Source organism: Pyrgilauda ruficollis, unplaced genomic scaffold, assembly GCF_017590135.1.
Source record: "Pyrgilauda ruficollis isolate IOZ18807 unplaced genomic scaffold, ASM1759013v1 scaffold302, whole genome shotgun sequence".
NCBI lineage: Eukaryota > Metazoa > Chordata > Aves > Passeriformes > Passeridae > Pyrgilauda > Pyrgilauda ruficollis.
In genome coordinates this window covers 15684-28424 of record NW_024524401.1, presented here as the reverse complement: position 1 = coordinate 28424, position 12741 = coordinate 15684, and the positions used below count along the sequence as shown (strand labels likewise).

The window sequence follows — 12741 nt, the reverse complement described above, 5'->3', positions numbered from 1 at the left end:
GATTCCTATTGGTCCGCAGCGAATAGGCGGGGCTTTACCGCGGCGGCGCGATTGACGGGCGGGAAGTGGGCGTGGCCTGTCGAGGGGCGTGGCCTCGCCGAGTTCCCACGCGGGGCTCCGGGGCAGGATCGAGCCCCGTTCCCGGTCCCGTTCTCTTTCCTGCTCCCACTCCTATTCCCGTTCCCGTTCTCTTTCCCGGTCCCTCCGCCGCTCCATGCTCGCAGACTCGCAGCGGCAGCGCAGCCGAGCTTTACTGGGAGCCGTCCCGCCCGGCCCCCGGGCCCGGCCCAGGCGGCGGAGGCGCAGCCGCTGCAGCCGCAGGGCCGGGTCGGGGCCCGGCCGGGTCCTGCCGGGCCGGTGGCGGCCCCGCGCCCGCGCCAGGCGGAAGCTGCACGGGGTGGGAACGTTCTCGAAGTAGACCCGGCACGGCTGCGTGGCCGCCTCGTAGCCCTCGGCCCGCGCCGTCACCTCGTACTCGCCCGGGTTCAGCAGCCGCCAGTAGTCCCCGTCCGAGGCTGCGGCGGGGGCGGTGTCACACTGCTGTCCCCACCCCTGTCCCGCTCTTGTCCCACCTCTATTCCTACTCCCATCCCCGATCCCACCCCTATTCCCAGCCTAATCCTGCTCCTGTTGCCGTCTGCAATCCCAATCCCATCCCCTTTCCATCCCTGTCCCCAGCCCCATCCCACTCCTGTCCCCATCCCCTTTCCCAGTCCTATTTCCATCCCCATCTGCAATTCCCAATCCCATCCCCAAATCCCAGCCCATTCCTTTCCCTGTCCCCAGCCCTGTCCCATTCACATCCCCAATGCCATCCATTCCTGTCCCATCCCTATTCCCAACCTCATCCCATTTCTCTTCCCATCCCAATCCCATTCCTGTCCCCATCCCATCCCATCCCCTTTCCCAGTCTCATCCTATTTCCATCCCCATCTGCAATTCCCAAATCCCATCTCATTCCTTTCCCTGTCCCCATCCCCATTCCCATCTCCATCCTCACCCCGTTCCCATCCCATCCCACCTTCATTCCCACCTCATCCCGCTCCCATTCCCACCCCAAATCCCATCCCCCCCCATCCCGGTGTCCCCGTACCGGTGCGGACGTCGTGGTTGATGCCATCCACGGAGATGATGGCGTTGGGGATGCCCTGCTCGGTGTCACTGTCCCTGACCACGCCCTTGATCCCGCGGTGCACCTGCAGGGCATGGGCAGGTGCCACAGGGGTGTCCCCCCCCTCCCGGTGCCACCCTCAGCGTTTGGGGACAGCCACGTCCCGCTGCCACCCTGCTGAACCCTGCCGTGCCCATGGCCACCCTGGAATGTCCCCAGCGTGTCCCCCCTCAAAGGTTTACAGAGACCCCCTGGGGGTCTGCCCTGTCCGTGACCCAGTGTCCCCATTGTCCCAGCACCCCCAGTGTCCCCACTGTCCCAGCACCTCCAGACCCCACCCAGTGTCCCCATGTCCCAAAGCCCCCCAAATCCCCCACTCTGGACTCCCAGTGTGTCCCCATAATCCCAGAACCACCTGGATCCCCTCAGTGTCCCCATGTCTCAAACTCCCCAAATTCCCCATCCTGGACCCCTCTTCCCCAGAGTCCCCCTGGTCCCAGCACCCCCAGAACCCCCCCAGTGTCCCCATGTCCCAAACCCCCCCAAATTCTCCATCCTGTACTCCCCTTCCACTCTGGACCCCCCTTCCCCACTATCCCCTGATCCCAGAACCACCTGGAGTCCCTCAGTGTCCCCACATCCCAAACCCCCCAAATCCCCCACTCGGGACCCCCCTCATCCCAGCACCCCATTCCCCCCATTCCCATCACGCTCCGGCCCCTCCGCACGGACAGACCCGGGGTGTCTCCTGCCACCCTCGAGCCGTGTCCCCAAGCCCCGGGTGCCACCCCGGGTGCCACCCGGGTGCCACCCCGGTGCCACCCCGTGCCCCACCTGCTCCATGAAGAGCAGCAGCGACTCGCGGTTGTTCTCCCACTCCTCGGGCAGCTCGGAGGCGTGCGGGAATTTGTCGCAGGAGAGCTCCACGGTGATCTCGAAGCAGTTGGTGTGCAGGTAGCTGAAGTCGTTCATACCTGCGGGGCACAGGGCGGGTGGCAGCAGGGGACAAAGTGACAGAAAAGTCCCGGAGTGTCTCTGAGAATTTCAGACTTTCTGTGCTGGCAGGCACTGACCCCCAGAGAACACTGCATTTAACCTAAAGCCATGGAGAAACTTCCAAAATTAAACGATAGAACTAAGATTTTGAATGTGCTGTTTGATTAAAAGTGTGTAATATCACGTGGTGGAAAACTCAGAGTTTAAGGTTTTAAAATATAATGATATCTATAAAGCAAAATAGAAGTTTCAGGGCACTGCTGGTCCTTCTTTCTTACCTTCTTCTCCATGGGTTTGGGTGGTTTTGTGTAATTAGATAAAAAAGTCCACATTGCAAGTCACAGGTTATTGAGTTAAAAATAAAAATAATTTAGGTGTCATTTCTTTAGTTGGATAGTTTATCCTTAAAAGGCCTTGTAGAGAGAGAGACAGAGCTCCCTTTTTAGCTTGTTAAATTACTGTAAAACTCAGGGTTTGTGACATAGATAAGAACTGACAAACATCTGAGTCCAAACGAGAAATATCATCCCACACATTTAATCCTGACCCTAACAAAAAAGAAAGAAATGCCATGTGCCACCTGAGCTCAGAGTGTCCCTGCTCACTGCCATGTGCCACCTGAGCTCTCAGAGTGTCCCTGCTCACTGCCATGTGCCACCTGAGCTCTCAGAGTGTCCCTGCTCACTGCCATGTGCCACCTGAGCTCTCAGAGTGTCCCTGCTCACTGCCACCGTGTGTCACCTGAGCTCAGAGTGTCCCTACTCACTGCCAGCCACCGTGTGCCAGTTGGCACCGTTGATGATGTTGCCGTGGCGCGTGAAGTCGTCGTAGTGGCAGCGCCGGCGCTCGCCGCTGGCCATGGCCAGGTTGGCGGTGGCGTAGACGGTGGCCAGCCATCGGAAGACGCCGTCGTCGGGCGTCGGGGTCAGCTCCTGGGCCTTCCAGTAGGTGCGGCTCATGTCGAAGGGGTAGGTGACCACCAGCTCGCCGCCGTGCAGGTTGGCGCTCAGCACGAACGGGTAGCGCTGCATCCACGCGATCACCGCCCGCGTCTCCGGGGCCACCTGCGCGGTGACACCGCCGTCACCCACGCCTCTGGGGACACCCAGGCATCTCTGGGGCCACTGGTGAAGTGACACCGCTGTCACCCACGCCTCCACGGACACCCATGCATCTCTGGGGCCGCTGGTGAAGTGACAGCGCTGTCACCCGCATCTCTAGGGCCACCTGTGCGGTGACACCGCCGTCACCGCGTCTCTGAGGTCATGTGTACGGTGACACCGCTGTCACTGCGTCTTCGGGGCCACTTGCACGGTGACACTGCTGTCACCCACACCTCCGCAGCCACCCATGCATCTCTGGGGCCACTGGTGCAGTCACATTGCTGTCACCCATATCTCTAGGGCCACCCGTGCAGTGACACCGCCGTCACCTGCACCTCGGGGCTGCCTGCGCAGTGACACCGCTGTCACCCATTCCTCCAGGGCTGCCTGTGCGGTGACACCGCTGTCACCAGGGCCTCGTGGTGGTGGTGGCCACATCCTTGTGGCTTCTGGTGACCCACGGAGCTGGGCGGGTTCAGCCCCAGTGCAGCGCCCTGTGGGTGGGCAGCACCAGCCCGGTGGATTGGGAGGAGTTTTGGGGGTTTTTGAGGGGTTTTAGGGGGGTTTCAGGGGCACTCTGGGGGGTTTTGGGGCCTCACCATGGATGTGATAGGATGGGGGTTTTGGGGTCTCACCCCAATGTGATAGGATGGGACTTTTGGGGTCTGACCATGACACCAATGTGATAGCATGGGGTTTTTGGGGTTTCACAGTGACAGGATGGGGGTTTTGGTGTCTCACTCTAAGGTGATAGGATGGGGGTTTTGGGGTCTCACCATGGCACCAGCGCGGGAGGGTTGGGGTGTTTTGGGGTCTCACCCCAATGTGATAGGATGGGGGTTTTGGGGTCACACTCTGAATGTGACAGGATGGGGGTTTTGGGGTCTCACCCCGATGTGACAGGATGGGGGTTTTGGGGTCTCACCACAGCACCAGCCCGGGAGGGGTGGGGTGTTTTGGGGTCACACTCTGGATGTGACAGGATGGGGGTTTTGGGGTCTCACCGTGGCGTTGGCGAAGGTGTAGTACTCGGGGATGGGGATGTAGTGGTTGGGGAACTCGTGGGGCACCAGGTCGTTGTCCTCGGCGTCCCACAGCGCCGTGTTCAGGTCGGCGAAGTTGTGGTTGAGGTCGATGCCCTCGTACGTCCAGCGGCCCATGGCCCATCCCGCCAGCTCCGAGCCCTGCCGGGGCACCGCGGGCACCGGGATCACCGGGATGGGCACCATGGGCATGGGGATCACCGGGATGGACACTGGGATCACCGGGATGGGCACTGGGATGGGCACCGGGATCACCGGGATGGGCACCATGGGCATGGGGATCACCGGGATGGACACCACGGGCACGGGGATCACCGGGATGGGCACCAGGATCGGTGCTAGAATGGGCACTGCAGTCACCGGGATGGGCACTGGGATGGGCATTGGGATCAGCAGGATCACTGGAATGGGCACCGGGATGGGCACCACGGGCACCAGGATCACCAGTATGGGCACCAGGATGGGCAGTGCAGTCACCAGGATGGCCACTGGGATGGGCACAGCAGTCACTGGGATGGGCACCAGTATGGGCACTGTGGTCACCAGGATGGGCACTGGGATGGGCATCGTGGTCACTGGGATGGACACCGGGATGGGCACCGGATTCACTGGGATGGGCACTGGGAACCCCGGGATGGGCATTGGGATCACCGGGATGGGCACTGGGATCAGTGGGATCCCCGGGATGGACACCATGGTCATTGGGATGGCACCAGGATGGGCACTAGGATCCCCAGGATGGGCACTGGGATCACCGGGACGGGCACAGGGATGGGCACTGGGATCACTGGGATCCCCGGGATGGGCACCATGGTCATTGGGATGGCACCAGGATGGGCACTAGGATCCCCAGGATGGGCACTGGGAACCCCGGGATGGGCACTGGGATGGGCACTGGGATCACTGGGATGGCACCGGGATGGGCACCAGGATCACCGGGATGGGCACAGCAGTCACTGGGATGGGCACCAGTATGGGCACTGTGGTCACCAGGATGGGCACTGGGATCCCCAGGATGGGCACCAGGATCCCTGAGATGGCACTGGGATGGGCACCGGGATCACTGGGATCCCCGCGGGACGGGCGGTGCCAGCCGTACCAGCTTGTAGGCGGTCTCGTAGCCGTCGGGGTTCATGGAGGGCAGCAGGTGGATGCGCGTGTCCGTCACCAGCTGCACCACGCGGGGGTTGCCCCGGCGGAACTCCCGGCACAGGAATTCCATCAGGTTCAGCAGCAGCTCCCGGCCCAGCACCTCGTTCCCGTGCATGCCGGCCACGTAGCGGAACTCCGGCTCTCCTGCGGGGCCAGGACGGGTGGCTGGAGGGACCCTGGCCACTGTCCCCGTGTCCCTGCACCAGTCTGGGTGTCCTTGTCCCATCCTGGACCAGTCTGGGTGTCTCTGAGTCCCTGATCACTGTCCCCATGTCCCTGCACCAATCTGGGTGTCCCTGTATCCCCATCCTGGGTGTCCCTGTCCCCATGTCCCTGCATCACCCTGGGTGTCCCTGTCCCCATGTCATGTCCCTGCACCACCCTGGGTGTCCCTGTCCCCATCCTGGACCAGTCTGGGTGTCACAGTACATCCTGTCCCCACCCATCTGCACCAGTCTGGGTGTCCCTGTGTCCCCATCTCCATCCTGAGCATCCCTGGTCACTCTGTCCCCATCCACGTCCTCCACTTTGGACATCCCTGGTGACTGTCCCCATCACCCTGCACCAGTCTGGGTGTCCCTGTCCTGTCCTTCACCAGTCTGGGTGTTCCTGTATCCCCACCCTGGACCAGTCCAGGTGTCCCCATCTCCATCCCGCACCAGTCTGGGTGTCCCTGCGTCCCCATCCCCATCCTGGGTGTCCCTGTCCTGCACTAGTCTGGGTGTCCCAGTACATCCCATTCCCATCCTGGGTGTCCCTGGTCACCCTGTCCCCATCCATCTGCACCAGTCTGGATGTCTCTGTCCCTGTCCTGGTGACCCCGTCCCCATCCCATCACCCTGTCCCCACCCACATGCTCCAGTCTGGACATGCCTGGTGGCTGTCCCCACCACCCTGCACCAGTCTGGGTGTCCCTGTGTCCCCATCCCCATCCTGGGTGTCCCCAGCCACCCTGTCCCCCCGTCCTTCACAGGTCTGGGTGTCCCTGGTGACCCCAACTCCATCCTGGGCATCCCATGCCAGACTGGGTGGCCCAGTCACCCCACCCTGAGCCAGCCAGGGTGACAGTCCCCGTCCTCCAGCACCAGCCCTGGTGACTGTCCCCACCCCCCTGCACCAGCCAGGGCATCCCTGGCGCCCCCTCCTCATCCCGGGCACCCCCAGACACCCCATCCCCAGCTGGGCATCCCTGGCCGCTGTCCCCACGCCCATGGTGCCCCACCCCGGCTGTCCCCGGCTGTCCCCAGCTGTCCCCCCGGCACGCACCGACTTCGTGCTGCCCGGGGTTGTCCGAGATCTCCATCACGTAGAGGCGCAGCCCGCGGGAGCTCTGCCCGATGCTGTACACGCGGGTGATGTCGGGGCACTCCTCGCTCACCCTCTTCATCAGCTGTGGGCGGTGGCACCGTCAGGGACACCCCGAGGTGGCACAGCCCCCCCAGCCCCGCTGTCCTCGGGGACACGGAGCCCCCGCAGGGCCCGGGGGGAGGGTGGCACCTTTCTCATCTCCTTGTAGTTGTGGTGGCGGAAATCCAGCTGCGATTCGGGGGGGGCCGGGGAGTGCCAGGCGTGGGCATCGCTGGGGTCTGCGGGGACACCGAGGGGACACGGGGGGACACGGTCAGGGACAGCGAGCAGCCCAGACCGCGACTCTGGCGACAGCGCTGGTGGCGATCGCCCGCGTTTGGGCGCTGCTGGGGCGGCGTGTGGCGACCAGAGGGACAGCCAGGGGGTCGCCACGGGGCAGGGGACAGCCAGCGGGTCGCCACGGGGCAGGGGACAGCCGGGGACACCCACCGGGCACGGGGCAGCCCAGCACCTCGGCCCGCAGGCAGACGGTGCCGTTGGGGAACCAGCTCTGGGGGTTGATGCGCAGGAAGCGCCCCACGAGCGGCGAGGGCAGCAGGTTCAGCACCGGCGTCTCGGGGTCTTTGTTGGCGGGGAACACCTGCAGGGGACAGGAGGGGACAGGAGGGGACAGGAGGGGTCAGGGACAGCCGCCCGTGGGGCTGCAGGCGCTGCCCGCTGCCCTCCAGCCCGTAAGGAGGAGCAGGCACGGCCGGGGGGGCTGCGGGCGCTGCTCGGAGCCCAAAGGCACCAGGGATGGGCAGAGGGAACCCCAAATCTGATCCTGGCATGGGTCAGGCAGGGGAACCCCGAAATCCACCCCTGGCATGGAGATCCCCAAACCTGATCCTGGTACAGCCTTGACATGGTGACCCCCAAATCCACCCCAGGCACAGGGACCCCAAACCCACCCTGGCACAGGGACCCCAAATCCATCCATGGTACAGGAACCCCAAATCCATCCCTGGCACAGGGACCCCAAATCCACCCCAGGCACAGAGACCCCAAATCTAACCATGGTACAGGAACCCCCAGATCTACCCCTGGCACGTGGCCCCCAAATTTGTCCCAGCACAGCCCTGTCCCAGGGACCCCAAGTCCACCCCAGGCACAGGGACCCCAAACCCAGCCCTGGCACAATCCCAGGGACCCCAAGTCCACCCCAGGCACAGGGACCCCAACCCCATCCTTGACACATGGACCCCAAACCCTCCCCAGCTCCAGGCTGCCATGCTCGCCCCTGGTGCCATACCACACCCACGGGTGTCCCCATGTCCCCTGGCTGTGCCAGGGGGGCTGGCAGGTGCCCAGGCAGGGACAAGCAGCCTTTGTGCTGGGGGGAAATGCTGCAGGGTGCCTGGCAGGGCCAGGCCAAGGGCAACAGAGCCCGGGCATGGAGCCAGCTGGCACGGGCACCCCGGGATGGGCTCCTTGGAATGGGCACCCCGGGATGGGCTCCCCTCCCTGGGGTGGTTAACCCTCCTTGGTGTGGTTAACCCGGTGTGGTTAACACCCTGCCCGGCGTGGTTATCCCACCTGCCATGGTTAACCTCAGCACAATTAATCCAGGCCTAATTAACCCCCCTGGCAGGATTATCTCACCTGGTTAAGCCCGAGTATAATTAACCCTGGCATAATTAACCCCCTGCCATTGTTACCTCCCTGGCACGGTTAATCCTTGGAATGGTTAACTCACCTGGCATAATTAACCCCACCACAATTAACCCCCAGTATAATTGACCCTGGCCTAACTAACTCCCCGGGCATGGTTATCCCACCTGGCATGGTTAACCCCACCACCATTAACCCCCAGTATAATTGACCCTGGCCTAATTAACCCCACCCTGGCATCATTACCCACCTGGCACAATTAACCCCTGAACATCATTAACCTCCCCACCATGCTTAACCCCCCTCCCCCATCATTACCTCCCACGTGATTCCTGCCCCCCAGCCCTGTCACCTCCCCATGTCCCCACCCCGTCTGGGGGTGTCACCCCGGTGTCACCCACCGCCTCCTCGGTGCCGTTGCGGCTCGGCAGCCACGCGTGCGAGTCGTTGCTGACCTGCACCTTGTAGGACGTCACCCAGTCGTACCTGTGGGGCACAGGGGGGTCAGGGGGTCCCCCACGCTGTCCCCCCCTTGTCCCCCTCGTCCCCTTACGTCCAGATGGAGTTGAGGCCCTGGGTGACCACGCCGGTGAAGCGGGTGAGGCGCCGGGCGTCCACCTCCAGCCACTGCCGCGTGTCCTCGTGCCCCGCGCACCAGCCACCGTCGTAGAAGTCACCGTCGTAGAGCCCTGACTGCGGGGAGGGGAGGGGACACGCACAGGGACACGGCCCCACCGCCCGCCGTGTCCCCGAGCCCGGGGTGGCACCGTGGTGGTGACACTGGGATCACGAGGAGCCACACGGGAGGGAGGGGACGGAGCTGGAGAGCGCCTGGGACACTTGGGAGCCATGAAGATGCCACAAACTCGCCACCAAATGTCACAAACATGCCATGAAGATGCCACAAACTCGCCACAAAAATGCCATGAAGATGCCATGAACTTGTCACAAAATGTCACAAACATGCCATGAAGATGCCATGAACCCATCACAAAATGTCACAAACATGCCATGAAGATGACACGAACTTGCCACAAAATGTCACAAACATGCCGTGAAGATGCCACAAACTTGCCACGAATGTGCCACACCTACTCTGCGTTTGCCATGCACTTGCCACACCCGCGTGCCACATGCTGTGTAGGTGACATCCAAACATCCCCCCAGCCTGGCACATTCTTGGCACACCCCTGGCCCTCTCCTGGCACTCTTGGCACACTCTGGTCCACTCCTGGCACACCCCGGCCCTCTCCTGGCACTCTTGGCACACCCCTGACACACCCTGGCACACCCTGGCACACTCCTGGCCCATTCCTGGCACACCTGGCAGTACCTGGATGTTGAGGCGGCCGCGGTGCGCGCCCAGCCCGTGCCGCTTGTGGCTCGATGCCCGGAGCTGCTCGTCCAGCACCCGCAGGGACTCCAGCCCCAGGGGGGGACACGCTGGGGACACAGCGGGGACAGCGCTCACACAGGGACCCCGGAACGGCCGGGGCTGTCCCCACCCGCTGTCCCCACCGAGCTGTGCCATGGGGACCGCGCCAGCCACGGGTCAACACCCCAACGCCCAGGTGTCCCCAGGTGTCCCCAGGACACGGCCAGCTCCGCGTGCAGGTGACAATGCCCGGGCCACCCGCACCCAGCGCACGTACGGGGCTCCTGCGGAGCGGCCGGAGCCTCCGGCTTCTTCCTCAGCACCTTCTTCTTCACCACCTTCTTCCTCACCACCTTCCTCCTCCTCACCGCCACCTTGGTCACCGTGGGCGCCGGGGCTGCAAGGGGACAGGGGAACAGCCTGGCACCCCTTTTTTCCGTGAACCCCCCTTTGCACACTCTGTCCTTCACAGCCGCTCCCCTCCCAGCGCCCCCGACCCCTCCGGTCCTACCTGTGACCGCGGGGTCCCCGTCCCGCAGCCCCCCGCGCCGGGAGGGGCCGGGGCTGGGGGGGATCGCGCTGCCCCGCACCGGGGGCGCCGTGCTGCCCTTCGGGGGTCCCGTCGTGGTGCTGCTCCTTGAGGGGGCGGCCGTGGTGCCCTTCGGAGGGGGCACCCCGCTGGGTTTGGGGGGTCCCGCCGTGGTGCCTTTCCAGGGGGGCGTCTCGCTGCCTTTAGGGGGTCCCCTGGCGATGGCCTTCGTGGGGGACACCCCGCTGGTTTTGGGGGGTCCCGTCGTGGTGCCCTTTCTGGGGGACACCCCGCTGGCGGTGCTCTTCGTTGGGGTCACCCCGCTCGGTTTGGGGGTCCCGCTGGCCGTGCCCGCCCCGGTGCCGCGGGGCCGGCGACCCCTCGAACGGGGGACACCGGCTCCCGCCCGCTCACCGGCGGGCCTTGACCGACGTCCCTACCGTGTCCCCACCGTGTCCCCGCTGTCCCATCACCATGTCCCACTGTCCCCTCCCTGTATCCCCGCTGTCCCCAGCCCCCCGCAGTGTCCCCACTGTCCCACCACCACGTCGGGGAGTGGCCCGGGGGTCCGCGGGGGCTCCTCCCGCCGCAGCGGCGGCGTAGCCGGCCGAGCCCGGGGACCCGGGAGGTCCCGGAGACGCCGGTGCGGGCGGAGCGGGGCCGAACCCGGCGGCGAGGGGCGGTCCCCGGCCCCGACCCCTCGGGGGTGCCCCGGGTGGGACTCGGGGTACGGGTCCGGGGTTTGGTCCTGCCTGTCCCCCACTCTTTTTCCGCCCCGAAAGAACTTTCTTGGCCTGACTTTCCCTTCTTTTATTGGGATTTCCCGCGGGCGCGGAGCGGGCACAGGGCGGCGCAGCTGCCGCCGGTGCCATCCCTGTCCCTTGTCCTCATCCCCGTCCTGTCCCTGGGGGTGTCCCAGAGCCCTGCCGGGCTGAGGAGGGAGTGGGACAGACGCCTCTGGCTCTGTGCACCGCTCCGGGATCCTCTGGATCCACATCACCCGGGAATGCTCCTTCGCCAGCCCAGGGGAGCGGGGGGCAGCGGGGCTGGCACCGGGGCCGGAGCATTCCCTGCCCGATTCCAAGGGCTGGATGCTGGGACGGGTTTTGTCCCGGGCTCCAGAGGCAGCTCCTGCCTTCTCTCGCGGCTCTGTCGCGGGCCCAGGAGGGGCGGCCGTGCCCCAGCCCCGCGTGACGGCTCTTTCGAGGTTTGCAGAATTCCCGGCCCCGCTCCTGGCGCCGTTCCCGGCTCCGAGGCGCACTCGGCCCCGATCCGCGCTGGCTCAGCACTTCCCGGGATGTCAGGAATTTCCTGGTGCAGCGCCCGCGGCTGCCAGATCCCGCTTGGAGATGCCTTAAAGGCGCCGTGGCTTTTCCCGGCAGGAATCGTGCCTGGAAGCTGCTCGGGCTCCCCGCACCCCACAGGCGGAGCGGGGTCAGAGCCACCGCGCACTGCTGGGACAGTCCTGTGTCGTGTGTCGCTGTCCCCGTGTCCCTGAGTCCTTCCTGCAGGGAGATTCCCCAGGAGCTCCCAGCCCGTGCTCCAGTCTGGGATCTCACCCGGCCTGGCTGAAGCTCCTCGCGTTCTCACGGTGCCACTGCTCCAGGTGAATCTGGGTGCCCCCAGTGTCCTTCCAGTGTCACCCGTGCCATCTGTGGGGGACAGCCCCCCCTGCACACCCCTGGTGTTGTGTGCGGCTGGGGCTGCAGCTCCAGAAGGTTCCAGAAGGTTCCAGAGGGCCCCGTGGTTGCTGGGATGTCCTGTTGTGACACCGGAGCTGTGCCATGCCCCGATCCCAGTGTGATCCCAAAGGGTTCAGGTCCTTTCCCAGGAGCAGCAGCTCCTGGATCCCTCTGGAGAAGCCAAATCCCAACTCCCAGGCAGTCCAGGGACTGTGGAGGCTCCAGTCCCAGGAAGGACAGGGGATGTCGGCCATGGAGCAGGAAGAGTGGGAATTCTGCGGTCCCCAAGGGCTGTGCCAGGGGGGACACAGCAGAGATCCACAGGGATCCCGAGGGCACGCAGAGAGATCCCAAGGGATGAGGCAGGGCACAGCCCATGGATACAGAGATCTGTCCCAATGGTTGGACTTCATCACCCAAGAGATGTCCCACATGGAAGAATTCATCGACCAAGAGCTGTGCCAGGAGAAAGCCAGGGGAGACCAGGAACTGTGCCAAGGGCAAGGCAACGGATGCGAGGATCTGTCCCAATGGGAAGAATTCACCAGCCAAGAGCGGTGCCAAGGGCAAGGCAACGGATCCCAAGAACGGTGCCAGGGGGAAGCCAATGGATCCCAAGAGCAGTGCCAAGGGGAAGCCAATGGATACAAAAGTGTGTCCCAATGGGAAGATCTAATCAACCAAGAGATGTCCCAAATGGAAGAACTCTTCAACCAAGTGATGTCCCACATGGAAAACTTCGTCAACCAAGAGCTGTGCCAAGGAAAAGCCAAGAGACACCAAGAACGGTGC

The 12741-nt window shown here is 64.2% G+C and overlaps 1 protein-coding gene across 1 annotated transcript; it reads right to left on the bottom strand.

Annotated features, from left to right (window-relative positions):
• Positions 1–171: 171 nt before the first annotated feature.
• On the bottom strand, positions 172–11264 carry CPXM1 (carboxypeptidase X, M14 family member 1). Its single transcript, XM_041473841.1, has 15 exons — positions 10801–11264; positions 10250–10647; positions 10016–10135; positions 9697–9806; positions 8917–9056; positions 8765–8849; positions 7203–7353; positions 6903–6991; positions 6672–6795; positions 5353–5549; positions 4215–4394; positions 2874–3171; positions 1946–2085; positions 1094–1196; positions 172–515 (listed from the first exon to the last, which is right to left on the bottom strand). Exons 1-15 carry the CDS (start codon positions 11262–11264, stop codon positions 172–174), a joined length of 2943 nt encoding a protein of 980 aa, XP_041329775.1.
• Positions 11265–12741: the final 1477 nt, after the last annotated feature.